At 54.3% G+C, this 17,433-nt stretch overlaps 1 protein-coding gene across 19 annotated transcripts in view; it reads right to left on the reverse strand.

Annotated features, from left to right (window-relative positions):
- The window catches only part of OBSCN (obscurin, cytoskeletal calmodulin and titin-interacting RhoGEF), an 882,373-nt gene that overhangs the window by 664,915 nt on the left and 200,025 nt on the right, over nucleotides 1-17,433 (reverse strand). For all 19 annotated transcript variants that reach the window (XM_075315914.1, XM_075315911.1, XM_075315913.1 and 16 more), the window contains exons 21-25: nucleotides 8,502-8,768; nucleotides 8,029-8,295; nucleotides 5,861-5,973; nucleotides 5,528-5,681; nucleotides 4,600-4,761 (exon numbers count right to left, since the gene is read on the reverse strand). In XM_075315914.1, the coding sequence (XP_075172029.1) occupies nucleotides 4,600-4,761; nucleotides 5,528-5,681; nucleotides 5,861-5,973; nucleotides 8,029-8,295; nucleotides 8,502-8,768 (963 nt within the window). The remainder of the gene's footprint in view (nucleotides 1-4,599; nucleotides 4,762-5,527; nucleotides 5,682-5,860; nucleotides 5,974-8,028; nucleotides 8,296-8,501; nucleotides 8,769-17,433) is intronic.

The raw sequence follows: 17,433 nt of genomic DNA on the forward strand, positions 1-17,433 counted from the left end.
CTGGGGGCCACAGAGACAGGCTAGAGGAAACCGGGGGCTGAAGAGACAGGCCAGAGGAAACCGGGGGCCGTAGAGACAGGCCAGAGGAAACCGGGGGCCGCAGAGACAGGCCAGAGGAAACCAGGGGCCGCAGAGACAAAGGCCAGAGGAAACCGGGGGCCGCAGAGACAGGCCAGGGGAAACCTGGGGGTCACAGACACAGGCCAGAGGAAACCTGGGGGCCACAGAGACAGGCCAGGGGAAACCGGGGGCCACAGAGACAGGCCAGGGGAAACCGAGGGCCGCAGAGACAGGCCAGGGGAAACCGGGGGCCGCAGAGACAGGCCAGAGGAAATCTGGGGGCCACAGAGACAGGCCAGGGGAAACCTGGGGCCACAGAGACAAGCCAGGGGGAACCTGGGGGCCACAGAGACAGGCCAAGGGAAATCTGGGGGCTGCAGAGACAGGCCAGGGGGAACCTGAGGGCCACAAAGACAGGCCAGGGGAAACCTGGGGGCCACAGAGACAGGCCAGGGGAAACCTGGGGGCCACAGAGACAGGCCAGGGGAAACCTGGGGGCCACAGAGACAGGCCAGGGGGAACCTGAAGGCCACAGAGACAGGCCAGGGGGAACCTGAGGGCCACAGAGACAGGCCAGGGGAAACCTGGGGGCCACAGAGACAGGCCAGGGGAAACCTGGGGGCCACAGAGAAAGGCCAGGGGAAATCTGGGGGCCGCAGACACAGGCCAGGGGAAATCTGGGGGCTACAGACACAGGCCAGGGGGAACTTGGGGGCTACAGAGACAGGCCAGGGGAAATCTGGGGGCCACAGAGACAGGCCAGGGGAAATCTGGGGACCACAGAGACATGCCAGGGGAAACCTGGGGGCCGCATACACAGGCCAGGGGAAATCTGGGGGCTGCAGAGACAGGCCAGGGGGACCGCAGACACAGGCCAGGGGAAACCGGGGGCCGCAGAGACAGGCCAGGGGAAACCGGGGGGCCGCAGAGACAGGCCAGAGGAAACCGAGGGCCGCAGTGACACAGGCTAAAGGAAAACGGGGGCCGCAGAGACAGGCCAGAGGAAACCGGGGGCCGCAGAGACAGGCCAGAGGAAACCGAGGGCCGCAGAGACAGGCCAGAGGAAACCGGGGGCCGCAGAGACAGGCCAGGAGAAATCTGGGGGCCACAGAGACAGGCTAGAGGAAACCGGGGGCTGAAGAGACAGGTCAAAGGAAACCGGGGGCCGCAGAGACAGGCCAGAGGAAACCGGGGGCCGTAGAGACAGGCCAGAGGAAACCGGGGGCCGCAGAGACAGGCCAGAGGAAACCAGGGGCCGCAGAGACAAAGGCCAGAGGAAACCGGGGGCCGCAGAGACAGGCCAGGGGAAACCTGGGGGTCACAGACACAGGCCAGAGGAAACCTGGGGGCCACAGAGACAGGCCAGGGGAAACCGGGGGCCACAGAGACAGGCCAGGGGAAACCGAGGGCCGCAGAGACAGGCCAGGGGAAACCGGGGGCCGCAGAGACAGGCCAGAGGAAATCTGGGGGCCACAGAGACAGGCCAGGGGAAACCTGGGGCCACAGAGACAAGCCAGGGGGAACCTGGGGGCCACAGAGACAGGCCAAGGGAAATCTGGGGGCTGCAGAGACAGGCCAGGGGGAACCTGAGGGCCACAAAGACAGGCCAGGGGAAACCTGGGGGCCACAGAGACAGGCCAGGGGAAACCTGGGGGCCACAGAGACAGGCCAGGGGAAACCTGGGGGCCACAGAGACAGGCCAGGGGGAACCTGAAGGCCACAGAGACAGGCCAGGGGGAACCTGAGGGCCACAGAGACAGGCCAGGGGAAACCTGGGGGCCACAGAGACAGGCCAGGGGAAACCTGGGGGCCACAGAGACAGGCCAGGGGAAACCTGGGGGCCACAGAGAAAGGCCAGGGGAAATCTGGGGGCCGCAGACACAGGCCAGGGGAAATCTGGGGGCTGCAGACACAGGCCAGGGGGAACTTGGGGGCTACAGAGACAGGCCAGGGGAAATCTGGGGGCCACAGAGACAGGCCAGGGGAAATCTGGGGGCCACAGAGACAGGCCAGGGGAAATCTGGGGACCACAGAGACATGCCAGGGGAAACCTGGGGGCCGCATACACAGGCCAGGGGAAATCTGGGGGCTGCAGAGACAGACCAGGGGAAATCTGGGGACCACAGAGACAGGCCAGGGGAAATCTGAGGGCCGCAGAGACAGGCCAGGGGAAATCTGGGGGCCTTAGAGATAGGCCAGGGGAAATCTAGGGGCCGCAGAGACAGGCCAGGGGAAATCTGGGGGCCACAGAGACATGCCGGGGGGAATCTGGGGGCCGCAGAAACAGGCCAGGGGGAACCTGGGGGCTGCAGAGACAGGCCAGGGGAAATCTGGGGGCCACAGAGACATGCCGGGGGAAATCTGGGGGCCGCAGAGACAGGCCAGGGGGAACCTGGGGGCCGCAGAGACAGGCCAGGGGGAACCTGGGGGCTGCAGAGACAGGCCAGGGGAAATCTGAGGGCTGCAGAGACAGGCCAGGGGAAATCTGGGGGCTGCAGAGACATGCCGGGGGAAATCTGGGGGCCGCAGAGACAGGCCAGGGGGAACCTGGGGGCCGAAGAGACAGGCCAGGGGAAACCTGGGGGCCACAGACACAGGCCAGGGGGAACCTGGGGGCCGAAGAGACAGGCCAGGGGGAACCTGGAGGCCGCAGAGACAGGACAGGGGAAATCTGGGGGCCGCAGAGACAGGCCAAAGAAGATCTGGGGGCCATAAGGACAGGCCAGGGGAAATCTGGGGGCCACAGACACAGGCCAGGGGAAATCTGGGGGACACAGAGACAGGCCAAGGGAAATCTGGGGGCCGCAGAGAAAGGCCAGGGGAAATCTGGGGACCACAGAGACAGGCCAAGGGAAATCTGGGGGCCGCAGAGAAAGGCCAGGGGAAATCTGGGGGCCACAGAGACAGGCCAGGGGAAATCTGGGGGCCGCAGAGACAAGCCAGGGGAAATCTGGGGCCCGTAGAGATAGGCCCTCTTCCATGTGATGACCCCAGGGTTGGGTGAGGGGGACCCTCTTCTATGTGATGACCCCATGGTTGGGTGAGGGGGACCCTCTTCTATGTGATGACCCCATGGTTGGGTGAGGGGGACCCTCTTCTTTGTGATGACCCCATGGTTGGGTGAGGGGACCCTCTTCTATGTGATGACCCCATGGTTGGGTGAGGGGACCCTCTTCTATGCGATGACCCCATGGTTGGGTAAGGGGGACCCTCTTCTATGCAATGACCCCATGGTTGGGTGAGGGGGACCCTCTTCTATGTGATGACCCCATGGTTGGGTGAGGGGGACCCTCTTCTATGCGATGACCCCATGGTTGGGTGAGGGGGACCCTCTTCTATGTGATGACCCCATGGTTGGGTGAGGGGGGCCCTCTTCTATGTGATAACCCCATGGTTGGGTGAGGGGGACCCTCTTCTATGTGGTGACCCCATGGTTGGGTGAGGGGGACCCTCTTCAATGTGGTGACCCCATGGTTGGGTGAGGGGGACCCTCTTCAATGTGGTGACCCCATGGTTGGGTGAGGGGGACCCTCTTCTATGTGGTGACCCCATGGTTGGGTGAGGGGGACCCTCTTCTATGTGATGACCCCATGGTTGGGTGAGGGTGACCCTCTTCTATGTGATGACCCCATGGTTGGGTGAGGGGGACCCTCTTCTATGTGATGACCCCATGGTTGGGTGAGGGGGACCCTCTTCTTTGTGATGACCCCATGGTTGGGTGAGGGGGACCCTCTTCTATGTGATGACCCCATGGTTGGGTGAGGGGGACCCTCTTCTATGTGATGACCCCATGGTTGGGTGAGGGGGACCCTCTTCTATGTGGTGACCCCATGGTTGGGTGAGGGGGACCCTCTTCTATGTGATGACCCCATGGTTGGGTGAGAGGGACCCTCTTCTATGTGAAGACCCCATGGTTGGGTGAGGGAGACCCTCTTCTTTGTGATGACCCCATGGTTGGGTGAGGGGGACCCTCTTCTATGTGATGACCGCATGGTTGGGTGAGGGGGACCCTCTTCTATGTGGTGACCCCATGGTTGGGTGAGGGGGACCCTCTTCTATGTGGTGACCCCATGGTTGGGTGAGGGGGACCCTCTTCAATGTGGTGACCCCATGATTGGGTGAGGGGGACCCTCTTCTATGTGGTGACCCCATGGTTGGGTGAGGGGGACCCTCTTCTATGTGGTGACCCCATGGTTGGGTGAGGGGGACCCTCTTCTATGTGATGACCCCATGGTTGGGTGAGGGGGACCCTCTTCTATGTGGTGACCCCATGGTTGGGTGAGGGGGACCCTCTTCTTTGTGATGACCCCATGGTTGGGTGAGGGGGACCCTCTTCTATGTGATGACGCCATGGTTGAGTGAGGGGGACCCTCTTCTTTGTGATGACCCCATGGTTGGGTGAGGGGGACCCTCTTCTTTGTGATGACCCCATGGTTGGGTGAGGGGGACCCTCTTCTATGTGGTGATCCCATGGTTGGGTGAGGGGGACCCTCTTCTACGTGGTGACCCCATGGTTCCTCGGCTCCTGGCAGCGCTCACCCTCCTGGCGCAGCTTCACGTTTTCTCCTGCCTTCAATTTTGCGCCATTTTTGAACCACTGAGTCTGGACGTCATCATGAGAAATCTGACACATGAAGGAAGCCGACTCCTTCTCCACCACATCCACGTCCAGCAGAGGCTTAACGAAGCGGATGTCCCGAGCTGTGGACGGAGGAAGACGAGAGAGTGACACCATGCCGAACATCACACCACACACCGCTATAACACGGGCAACACACACACAACACCTCATCACACCACTGACCCCAACATACAGAGAACACTCCGCACAGCAGAGTCACTGACTACACACTCCAGAGCTGCACTCACTATTCTGCTGGTGCAGTCACTGTGTACATACATTACTGATCCTGAGTTACCTCCTGTATTTTACTCCAGAGCTGCACTCACTATTTTGCTGGTGCAGTCACTGTGTACATACATTACATTACTGATCCTGAGTTACCTCCTGTATTATACTCCAGAGCTACGCTCACTATTCTGCTGATGCAGTCACTGTGTACATTAAGTAGTGATACTGAGTTACTTCCTGTATTATACTTCAGAGCTGCACTCACTATTCTGCTGGTGCAGTCACTGTGTACATACATTACTGATCCTGAGTTACCTCCTGTATTATGCTCCAGAGCTGCATTCACTATTCTGCTGGTGCAGTCACTGTGTACATACATTACTGATCCTGAGTTACCTCCTGTATTATACTCCAGAGCTGCACTCACTATTCTGCTGGTGCAGTCACTGTGTACATACATTACTGATCCTGAGTTACCTCCTGTATTATACTCCAGAGCTGCACTCACATTGATGCCTCCGCTCTGCTGATGATGGCTGTACGGCAGCAGGCTGGTTACATGGGTCATGTGGTCACACTTACACCACTGATCTCCGCCATTGTTGGCTGTCTCACCTCGCACAGTCAGCTGGGCGGAGCTCTTGTGGTCTCCGGCGTCGCACACGTACGTCCCGGTGTCGTCGTGTTCACACTTATGGATGGTGAGGTTGCGCTTGTTACTTTGGGAAATGATTGTGATCTTTTTGCTCGGCCGGAGCTCGAATCCGTCCTGCAATCAGAGAACATAAGAGTTCAGTGCGGCCACGTCTGGCATCAGCCACTGACAGCCACTGACAGCCCAGGTCTCCACCATCACTGGTCATGGGCGAGAGATGAGGCACCAAGTCCAAATGCACCCAGGACAGCATCAGCGAGGAAACACTGGACAACACGGCAGAGCGCCCTCACCTTCAGCCACGTCACCTCGGCACTCGCCCGCGATACTTCACACTCCAGGGTCACCTTGTCCCTCTCCTCCACTGTCAGGTCTTGTAGAGGATGAGTGATTTGTACTGGAGGCTCTGGCAATAGAAGGACAATTGTCACATGACTAGATAATCATGGCCGCCTTCAGGGGAAACGGAGGGTCACATTACTGCTGCATGTGCCGGCCAGACTCCTCTGCGTAAGGAATGGTTCATTCATTATCACAACATCAACAATTGTCACAACATCAAACAATTAAAACTGTTCCATGGAAGGTACTATTACACGGCCCTGATAACGAGTCTTATATTTCTCAGGTGTATGGCTCTGTGATTTCTCAGGTGTATGGCTCTGTTATTTCTCAGGTGTATGGCTCTGTTATTTCTCAGGAGTCTGGCTCTGTGATTTCTCAGGTGTATGGCTCTGTTATTTCTCAGGTGTATGGCTCTGTTATTTCTCAGGAGTCTGGCTCTGTGATTTCTCAGGTGTATGGCTCTGTGATTTCTCAGGTGTATGGCTCTGTTATTTCTTAGGCATTTGCCTTTGTTATTTCTCAGGTGTATGGCTCTGTGATTTCTCAGGTGTATGGCTCTGTTATTTCTCAGGTGTATGGCTCTGTGATTTCTTAAGTGTATGGCTTTATCATTTCTCAGGTGTATGGTTCTGTTATTTCTTAAAATGTATGCCTCTGTCATTTTTCAGGTGTATGGTTCTGTTATTTCTCAGGTGTTTGGCCCTGTTATTTCTCAGGTGTATAGGTCTGTGAGTTCTCAGTTGTATGGCTCTGTTATTTCTCAGTTGTATGGCTCATTTATTTCTCAGGTGTATGGTTCTGTTATTTCTTAGGTGTATTGCTCTGTTATTTCTCAGGTGTATGGTTCTGTTATTTCTTAGGTGTATTGCTCTGTTATTTCTCAGGTGTATGGTACTGTTATTTCTCAATTGTATGGCTTTGTTATTTCTCAGTTGTATGGCTTTTTCATTTCTCAGGTGTACAGTTCTGTGATTTCTCAGGTGTATGGTACTGTTATTTCTTAGGCGTTTGCCTTTGTTATTTCTCAGGCGTTTGGCCCTGCTATTTCTCAGGTGTATGGCTCTGTTATTTCTCAGGTGTATTGTTCTGTTATTTCTCAGGTGTTTGGCCCTGTTATTTCTCAGGTGTATGGCTTTGTTATTTCTCAGTTGTATGACTCTTTATTTCACGGGTGTATGGTTCTGTGATTTCTCAGGTGTATGGCTCTGTTACTTCTCAGGTGTATGGTTCTGTGATATCTCAGGTGTATGGCTCTGTTACTTCTCAGGTGTATGGTTCTGTGATATCTCAGGTGTATGGCTCTGTTACTTCTCAGGTGTATGGTTCTGTGATATCTCAGGTGTATGGCTCTGTTACTTCTCAGGTGTATGGTTCTGTGATATCTCAGGTGTATGGCTTTGTTACTTCTCAGGTGTATGGCTCTGTTACTTCTCAGTAACTTCTTTGTTACTTCTCAGGTGTATGGCTTTGTAATTTCTCAGTTGTATGGCTCTTTTATTTCTCAGGTGTATGGTTCTGTTATTTCTCAGGTGTATGGCTCTGTTACTTCTCAGGTGTATGGCTCTGTTACTTCTCAGGTGTATGGCTCTGTGATTTCTCAGGTGTATGGTTCTGTGATTTCTCAGGTGTATGGCTCATTTATTTCACAGGTGTATGGTTCTGTTATTTCTCAGGTGTATGGCTCTGTTACTTCTCAGGTGTATGGCTCTGTTACTTCTCAGGTGTATGGCATTGTTACTTCTTAGGTGTATGGTTCTGTTATTTCTCAGGTGTATGGCTCTGTTACTTCTCAGGTGTATGGTTCTGTGATTTCTCAGGTGTATGGCTTTGTTACTTCTCAGGTGTATGGCTCTGTTACTTCTCAGGTGTATGGCTTTGTTACTTCTCAGGTGTATGGCTTTGTAATTTCTCAGTTGTATGGCTGTTTTATTTCACAGGTGTATGGTTCTGTTATTTCTCAGGTGTATGGCTCTGTTACTTCTCTGGTGTATGGTTCTGTGATTTCTTAAGTGTATGGCTCTGTCTTCTCTTAGGTGTATGGTACTGTTAGGCGAGTCTGGACTTACATTGCACCTGTCTGACACTGTGGCGCTCCTAATTAAGTCACAGATTTTACCTTTCACTGTGAGTTTTGCTGAGGTCTGGATTCCTTCAGATTTGAAGGTGACTGATCCTGCATCTTCCCGTTTGATGATTGACAGGACAAGTCCATGCATTTTGCCATTCACTATAATTTTGCAGGATTCTGAGGGTTTGATCTTCACCCCATCCTTTATCCAGGACCCTTCTACACCTTCATGTGAAAGCGCCAGCTCGAAGGTTGCCGAGTCCTTCTCACGAACGTCCACATCGCGGAGACTCCTGACCAGCTTCACCTGCCGCACTGAGAATTCAAAATATCAGATGGGGATTGTCTGGAATAGGATAAGACGTATTTTCACATTCTACCCCATACGGCACACGGAGTGAAATTGTTGCCCCCCCTGAAATGACCAAAAGTCAGCAACAAATATGTCTGGGGTCTACATACAAGTCTTACGCCTGGTGTCACATCAGGACCGCGAACATTAACTCTATGCAGACACTCACTCTCCACGTTGAGCTTGGCTTGTGTGGAGTCCTCGAGGCTCTCGCAGCCGTACAGCCCGCGGTCAGCGTAGGTGACATTTCTCAGGATTAGAATGTGCTTACAGCCTTCACATTTAATCTCAATATTTTTTCCGGACTGCAGGACGACGCCATTCTTCATCCATTTTACATCTTTGGAGGGTTTAGAGAGCTCGACCTCCATGCAGACATCCTGTCTCTCTTCGATGGTGAGCGCTTCCAACTTCTTCTTAAAAACCACTGGGGCCTCTGTAACAGAAAGTCAGCCATGAGGGGAGGAAGGACAAGGGGTGAGGTGTGGTCATGTGAGTGATGAGGGGAGGAAGGACAAGGGGTGAGGTGTGGAAATGTGAGTCATGAGGAAGGAAGGACAAGGGATGAGGTGTGGACATGTGAGTGATGAGGGGAGGGAGGACAAGGGGTGAGGTGTGGACATGTGAGTGATGGGGGGAAGGATAAGGGATGTGGTGTGGACATGTGAGTGATGAGGAAGGAAGGACAAGCGGTGCGGTGTGGACATGTGAGTGATGAGGGGAGGGAGGACAAGGGGTGAGGTGTGGACATGTGAGTGATGAGGGGAGGAAGGACAATGGGTGAGGTGTGGACATGTGAGTGATGAGAGGAGGAAGGACAAGGGGTGTGGTGTGGAAATGTGAGTCATGAGGAAGGAAGGACAAGGAGTGAGGTGTAGACATATGAGTGATGAGGGGAGGAAGGACAAGTAGTGAGGTGTGGACATGTGAGTGATGAGGGGGGGAAGGACAAGGGGTGAAGTGTGGACATGTGAGTGATGAGGGGAGGAAGGACAAGGGGTGAGGTGTGGACATGTGGGTGATGAGGGGGGGAAGGATAAGGGGTGTGGTGTGGACATGTGAGTGATGAGGAAGGAAGGACAAGCGGTGCGGTGTGGACATGTGAGTGATGAGGGGAGGGAGGACAAGGGGTGAGGTGTGGACATGTGAGTGATGAGGGGAGGGAGGACAAGCGGTGAGGTGTGCACATATGAGTGATGAGGGAAGGGAGGACAAGGGGTGAGGTGTGGACATATGAGTGATGAGGGGAGGGAGGACAAGCGGTGAGGTGTGGACATGTGAGTGATGAGAGGAGGGAGGACAAGCGGTGAGGTGTGGACATGTGAGTGATGAGGGGAGGGAGGACAAGCGGTGAGGTGTGGACATGTGAGTTTGTGAAGTGTGATGGTGGAATATGGGGGTTGTGTATCAGGTTGTGAAGGTTTGTATTTTAGGCGTGGTTCACTGTCCATTATTTGTATTGCTTGTGTGTACATTGTATTGGCTGTAGGTAATCACCCCCTATAGTGTTCCTGTCCCTAGGTCTGGGGGAGGAGGGACTGGGATTCACCTAAACTCTCTGCTTACCTGAAAAATGAGGCAGTCTGTTTGAAAACTTCAAGAGAAGCAGGAAGTAGTAGCTGTGGCTCCCCAGAGAGACCAGGACATTTATCCCGTTACTGGACTATATTCATGTTTCTGGACTATTTTACCCACAGTGTGGTGGATTATGTTATAGACCGTTTGATTTGCTTGGAATAAATGCTCTTTGTTCCATCATCTCTGGCTCTGTTGATTGTGTGACATGGGAGAAGGACCCCGTCACAACTGGTGGCAACGGTGGGATCAACAGATCGCAGCCTAATGGAGATCCACCACAGAGTGAGTACAGAACCTGGACCGCATCCAGTCTACAGGAGAGAGCCAAAGATCTGGGCCTGAGCTACCAGGGACTGAGTAAAGAGGCCTGATTTGATCTACTGGTGGGTGTGAGCCAGTCCACCTCTTCCCAGATGTCTGACGAACAAGCACTGGGGACGGGGATCCCTGCCCCAAAAGCCAGTGGTTGGTGTGGTATGAAGAAGAGATGGCGGTTCTGGGCCCCGGTGTATCTCAGGAGTATAAGGAGGAGGCTGCTCGCCGAGCACAGAGGAGACAAGAAGCAATGGAGTCCGGCAGAGGGAGTAATGTGACCTGGAGTGTAAACCCAGTGATCCGGGAGCCTGTGCGGATCACCCGGGAGGACTTCAAGCCATTGGATGAGGCTGCCGGAGATGTGGAGGGGTTCTTCAAGGACTTTGAGCAGCAGTGTGCGGTGATGGAGGTTCCCCACTCTGGCTGGAGGCGTTTGTTAGTGGGACTCCTGAACGGAGCCTGGCAGAGGCTTATCACACCATTGACTCACAGCAGAACCGGGATTACAACATTGTACAGCGGACTATCCTGGATTACCATCACCCCAGACTCACATAGGGCACAGTTCCGAGACCTCCCATGCACCATGGGGGGATCGTTTAGGCTGTATGCCCATAAGATGTCCCAGGCATGTCGGAGATGGCTGGAAGCGGAAGACGCCTTCACTGTGGAAGACGTTATACAGGTATTTCTTATAGAACAATTTCTGTACAAGTGTCCCTCAGAAATACGGGAGTGGGTCAGAGAACGCACGCCGTGCACCATGGATGGAGCTGCAGCCCTGGCTGATGAGACCCTTACTATTCGGCCACAATGGCGGAGGCTTCTGGACAATAAGCCACAGCCTGCTCCTGCCCCCCGGCCCTCTCCAGTTATATCTGCTCCTCCACCCAGCCACAGCCTGCTCCTGCCCCCCGCCCTCTCCAGTTATATCTGCCCCTCCACCCAGCCACAGCCTGCTCCTGCCCCCCGCCCTCTCCAGTTATATCTGCCCCTCCACCCAGCCACAGCCTGCTCCTGCCCCCCGCCCTCTCCAGTTATATCTGCCCCTCCACACAGCCACAGCCTGCCCCCCGCCCTCTCCAGTTATATCTGCCCCTCCACCCAGCCACAGCCTGCTCCTGCCCCCCGGCCCTCTCCAGTTATATCTGCCCCTCCAACCCACCACAGCCTGCTCCTGCCCCCCGGCCCTCTCCAGTTATATCTGCCCCTCCAACCCACCACAGCCTGCTCCTGCCCCCCGGCCCTCTCCAGTTATATCTGCTCCTCCACCCAGCCACAGCCTGCTCCTGCCCCCCGGCCCTCTCCAGTTATATCTGCCCCTCCAACCCACCACAGCCTGCTCCTGCCCCCCGGCCCTCTCCAGTTATATCTGCCTCTCCACCCACCTGCAGGCCGATGACAACCACGGCTCACAATCCTGGGCCCCAACAGTTTCGACCACACCCTGTGGGAATCACAGAGAGGAGATGTTATGGGTGAGGGCAATCTGGGCACCTGCAATCCAGTTGCCCCACAAGGACTCGGAGGGAGCCCCACGCACCTCCACCTCGTCCACTGCATTTTGTGCATTTCATCCCGCCTGAGGAAGAGGTACCACCACCTCCACTAGAGTGTACCGCTGACCCCTGCACCATAGATGCCCCTGTTGGAGTGTACCGCTGACCCCTGCACCATAGATGCCCCTGTTGGAGTGTACCGCTGACCCCTGCACCATAGATGCCCCTGCTGGAGTGTACCGCTGACCCCTGCACCATAGATGCTCCTGTTGGAGTGTACCGCTGACCCCTGCACCATAGATGCCCCTGTTGGAGTGTACCGCTGACCCCTGCACCATAGATGCCCCTGCTGGAGTGTACCGCTGACCCCTGCACCATAGATGCCCCTGTTGGAGTGTACCGCTGACCCCTGCACCATAGATGCCCCTGTTGGAGTGTACCGCTGACCCCTGCACCATAGATGCCCCTGCTGGAGTGTACAGCTGACCCCTGTGTAAGGGGTGGACGGACCCCTGGTGGAGTAGAAGACGTTTCCCTCCCCCTGAAGATGCCCCATGCTGGGGTGGCAAGTGATGCTGATGTGATATTTGTGGTTGTAGTAGTAACCGGTGCCCCCACTAGGTGTCAGGGTGGAGCAGGGGTCCCTCTGGGAACAGTGACAGGAGAAGGAGGGGCAGGACGGCCTAGGGGGAGGGATAGAGGGCTCTGTAGCAGAGTGAGAGTAGTAGTTGCAGCAGTGTGTGTTGAGACAGAGAGAAGCAACGGGGCAGAGTGTGGAAGCGACACGTGGCAGATAGCCAAAGAGAGAGAAAGTGCCTTGACCAAGAGAAACAGAAGCACTCGGGTAAGACCCGTACGAGCATAGACAGAGAAGCAGAAGTGTGTGGGCAAAGCCCGTAGTAGCGGAGTACGAGTATAGCTGAAGAGACAGAAGTAGACGGGTAACGCCCGCAGAAGAGAAACAGAAGCACTCGGGTAAGACTCGTACGAGCATAGACAGAGAAGCAGAAGTGTGTGGGCAAAGCCCGTAGTAGCGGAGTACGAGTATAGCTGAAGAGACAGAAGTAGACGGGTAACGCCCGCAGAAGAGAAACAGAAGCACTCGGGTAAGACCCGTACGAGCATAGACAGAGAAGCAGAAGTGTGTGGGCAAAGCCCGTAGTAGCGGAGTACGAGTATAGCTGAAGAGACAGAAGTAGACGGGTAACGCCCGCAGAAGAGAAACAGAAGCACTCGGGTAAGACCCGTACGAGCATAGACAGAGAAGCAGAAGTGTGTGGGCAAAGCCCGTAGTAGCGGAGTACGAGTATAGCTGAAGAGACAGAAGTAGACGGGTAACGCCCGCAGAAGAGAAACAGAAGCACTCGGGTAAGACTCGTACGAGCATAGACAGAGAAGCAGAAGTGTGTGGGCAAAGCCCGTAGTAGCGGAGTACGAGTATAGCTGAAAAGACAGAAGTAGACGTGTAACGCCCCCAGCAGAAGAGAAACAGAAGTAGTCCCCCGGCAAGAACTGTAATTTGGAACTGAAGTGTTTGTGTGCCGAAACTGTACAGCAAGATAGAAGCTATGTTCAATAAAATGCCTTTTGGTTCACCAGCTGACTGCGGCGTTTTACTGAGACTGAAGAAGTGCCCCTGCCATCCACACTCTGCCCCACAAACGAAACCCCTGCCTTAATAGTGACGGCCAGGCCGGGGGTCAGCCTGATGCACAAAGTGGCCATGACTGCACCCCCCGAGGCACCCCCTGCCCCTGTTACAAAGTGGCGCTGCGAGCAGGGTGAAGCCTTTCTGCAAGGAACCCCGACCCAAAAATGTGAGGAAGACCAAGTGGTGCCTAAGGCGTTGGACCGGTCACAAGATGGCGGTAAGATGGCCGCCGTCCTCATAGACTCGGTGGAGGCGCGGAAAGTTGGAGCCAAACGCAAAACACTGAGCTGGCCGGTGAAGAAGAAGAAGTGCAGAGTGTGCCGCCCAAAGAGGGGAGGTACTTGCCCCAAGATGCTGCGGAGGACTAGAGACGTGGGCGGCCTTGCAAGAAAGAAGAGGCGTCGCCTACGCTGGGTCGACTTGGTGGGTGAGGCCAGGGGTGGAGTGCGTGCAAGAGCGGGAAAAGAAGGACCGCCTCCACCTTCCCTGGCGCCATTACAGTTGGAGCAACAGGAGACGCGGATTCAGCTGCCTACGCTAAGTAAGATGGAAGCAAAGACAGGCAAACAAGCCGAAGCGGGCGTGCTGGTGACCGCAGGTCGGGGGAGAGGACGTCCAAAGGGAAGTTTGGTGGAAGAGGTACCTACCATCAAGTTACCGGCTGTGACCGGAGTACCGGAGAGGCCCGCGAAGGTCACGTGGGTTACCTCATGGGATGCTGTTACCGGAGAGACGACAACAGAAGTCCGGGCCACCTACACGTCCCAACTGACGCTGGGAAGCGGGGCACTGGGAACATCCCTACAGAGTCCAGAAGCGTCCGCGTCGGTCAAGGTAGGACCTCCGCCCCCCTCAGGAGTCCAGGCCCCGTGCTGGCAAGACATCCCAGAGCCTGAGGAAGATGAGTGGGGATTTATCTGGGAACCAGTGAAGCCGGCGCCCCTAACCCAGAGACAGTCCCCACCGCCCGAAGTAGATCCGGTGCTGGAAAGACTCCTGGCCGAGACAGTGGCGAGGGAAATAATGGCCGGGTCCCGCAGTGAAGGGTTTGACCGGCAGTGTAGTATCGGCACAGTGGTCAAGTTTAACCAGGCCGAGGGATACGGGTTTATAGAAGATGATGAAACCGGAGAACATTTCTTTTACAATCGCGTCAATTTGGACACTGAGGGATTACCACAGCGCCTCCATACCTTGTATCCGGGCGAGAAGGTCAAATTCAGGAGAGAAGTAGGTTGCCAAGGCCTATTCGCAGTGGGAGTGACCCGTATGCCCACTGTCCAGGAGGCCGCCCAGTGGCAGCAAGAAATAGAGTGGGAGGATTGCCAATACAGGAGGCGCACTCAGCAGAGACCGGTGACCGCTGGAGCTTGTTGGCCAAAGAGCACCCCGGCGACACCGCCAGAAGCGGCTGCTGGGCCGGTAGCCGGGCCGGCAGAAGGGGATCAGGCGAAGGAAGCACCGGCGATCTTGGCGATTCGCCACCGCTGTATCCAGTGACAGCGGGTAACCTCAGTGACAGCTCAGCTGATCGCGCTATTCCCTTCATTAGCTGCGTGGAGCTGACAGGAGCGGCGGTGTCTTCTGCAGCTCCGGTCACCTACATGCAGCAGAGCTGGAAGCGATGCTGGACCATCCTGGATTACGCCGGACATGGAGGGCTTTTTCGGGCTTATTAAAGTGGTGAACCAGGGTATATGTTTGTGTTTTTTATTTCTAATAAAGGATTTTTCAGGTCTGTGTGTTTATTTACTGTAATACAGATTAATCATGGAAGGTTTCTTGGGGAGACGCCTGACATGATTAATCTAGGACTTATTGGCAGTTATGGGCTGCCAGTAACTGCTTATTACCCCGATTTGCAAACGCACCAGGGCAAATCGGGAAGAGCCGGGTACAGTTCCAGAACGGTCACATCTAATGTATGCGGCAATTCTGGGCGGCTGCTGACTGATATTGTGAGGCTGGGGGGCTCCCCATAACGTGGGGCTCCCCATCCTGAGAATACCAGCCTTCAGCCGTATGGCTTTATCTGGCTGGTTTTAAAATTGGGGGGACCGCACGCCGTTTTTTTAAATTATTTAATTATTTATTTCACTGCACAGTATAGACACGCCCACCGGCTGCTGTGATTGGGTGCAGTGAGACACCTGTCACTCAGCGTGGGGGCGTGTCTCACTGCAACCAATCATAGGCGCCGGTGGGCGGGGAAAGCAGGGAATACGAGATTGTTTAATGAGCGGCCGGCTTTTTCAAAATAGTAAAAGCCGCCGGAGCAGTGTGAACGCCGTGCAGCGCTGCGCCGGGGATCGGGGAACGGTGAGTATGAGAGAGGGGGTAAGAGGGATAGACTGACATGGACAGAGAGAGAGGGACAGAGATAGTGACCGACTGACAGAGATTAGTGAATGACAGACATTGTGAGGCGCTTCAGAACGCAGCTTTTCAGCTGCGCTCTGAAGCGGACCTTTTATAAGCTGCGGTGCAGAGCGCACACCTGCGCACATAGCATCAGGCATCAAAATCGTATGAGGAATATCACACGTTACAATTGACTAGGTTCGTGCAACAAAACGTTCAATTCTAGACAAAGATACGATGTGTTTGCGATCAACGGTTTTGCGTTCAACCCTGATCGCACGTAGATGTCACACGCAAACACCTCACAAACGATGCCGGATGTGCGTCACTTACAACTTGACCCCAACGACGGATTGTGAGATATATTGAAGCGTGTGTAGCGGGCTTTAGCCGGGTGATGTGTTCAATTTTTATTTCACTCACTGTACAGTCTATCTGGCCCCTGTATAGTCTATCTCGTCCTCCTATAGTTTATCTGGTTCTATGTATAGTTTATCTGGCCCGTGTACAGCCTATCTGGTCTTTGTATAGTCTATCTGGGCTTTGTATAGTCTATCTGGGCCGCATACAGTCTATCTAGTCCTTCTATAGTTTATCTGGTGCATATACAGTCTATCTGGCTCGTGTACAGTCTATCTGGTATTTGTATAGTTTATCTGGCCCGCATACAGTCTATCTAGTCCTTCTATAGTTTATCTGGCCCGCATACAGTCTATCTAGTCCTTCTATAGTTTATCTGGCCCGCATACAGTATATCTAGTCCTTCTATAGTTTATCTGGCCCGTGTACAGCCTATCTGGTCTTTGTATAGTCTATCTGGGCTTTGTATAGTCTATCTGGGCTTTGTATAGTCTATCTGTGCCGCATACAGTCTATCTAGTCCTTCTATAGTTTATCTGGCCCGTGTACAGCCTATCTGGTCTTTGTATAGTCTATCTGGGCTTTGTATAGTCTATCTGGTCTTTGTATAGTCTATCTGGGCTTTGTATAGTCTATCTGGGCTTTGTATAGTCTATCTGGGCCGCATATAGTCTATCTAGTCCTTCTATAGTTTATCTGGTGCATATACAGTCTATCTGGCTCGTGTACAGTCTATCTGGTATTTGTATAGTTTATCTGGCCCGCATACAGTGTATCTAGTCCTTCTATAGTTTATCTGACCCGCATACAGTCTATCTAGTCCTTCTATAGTTTATCTGGCCCGCGTACAGCCTATCTAGTCCTTCTATAGTTTATCTGGCCCGCATACAGTCTATCTAGTCCTTCTATAGTTTATCTGGCCCGCATACAGTCTATCTAGTCCTTCTATAGTTTATCTGGCCCGCATACAGTCTATCTAGTCCTTCTATAGTTTATCTGGCCCGTGTACAGCCTATCTGGCTCGTGTACAGCCTATCTGGCCCGTGTACAGCCTATCTGGCCCGTGTACAGCCTATCTGGCCCGTGTACAGCCTATCTGGCCCGTGTACAGCCTATCTGGCCCGTGTACAGCCTATCTGGCCCGTGTACAGCCTATCTGGTCTTTGTACAGCCTATCTGGCCAGTGTACAGCCTATCTGGCCCGTGTACAGAATATCTGGCCCGTGTACAGCCTATCTGGTCTTTGTACAGCCTATCTGGCCCATGTACAGCCTATCTAGTCCTTCTATAGTTTATCTGGCCCGTGTACAGTCTATCTAGTCCTTCTATAGTCTATC

Source organism: Anomaloglossus baeobatrachus, chromosome 6 (genome assembly GCF_048569485.1).
Source record: "Anomaloglossus baeobatrachus isolate aAnoBae1 chromosome 6, aAnoBae1.hap1, whole genome shotgun sequence".
Taxonomy (NCBI): Eukaryota; Metazoa; Chordata; class Amphibia; order Anura; family Aromobatidae; genus Anomaloglossus; species Anomaloglossus baeobatrachus.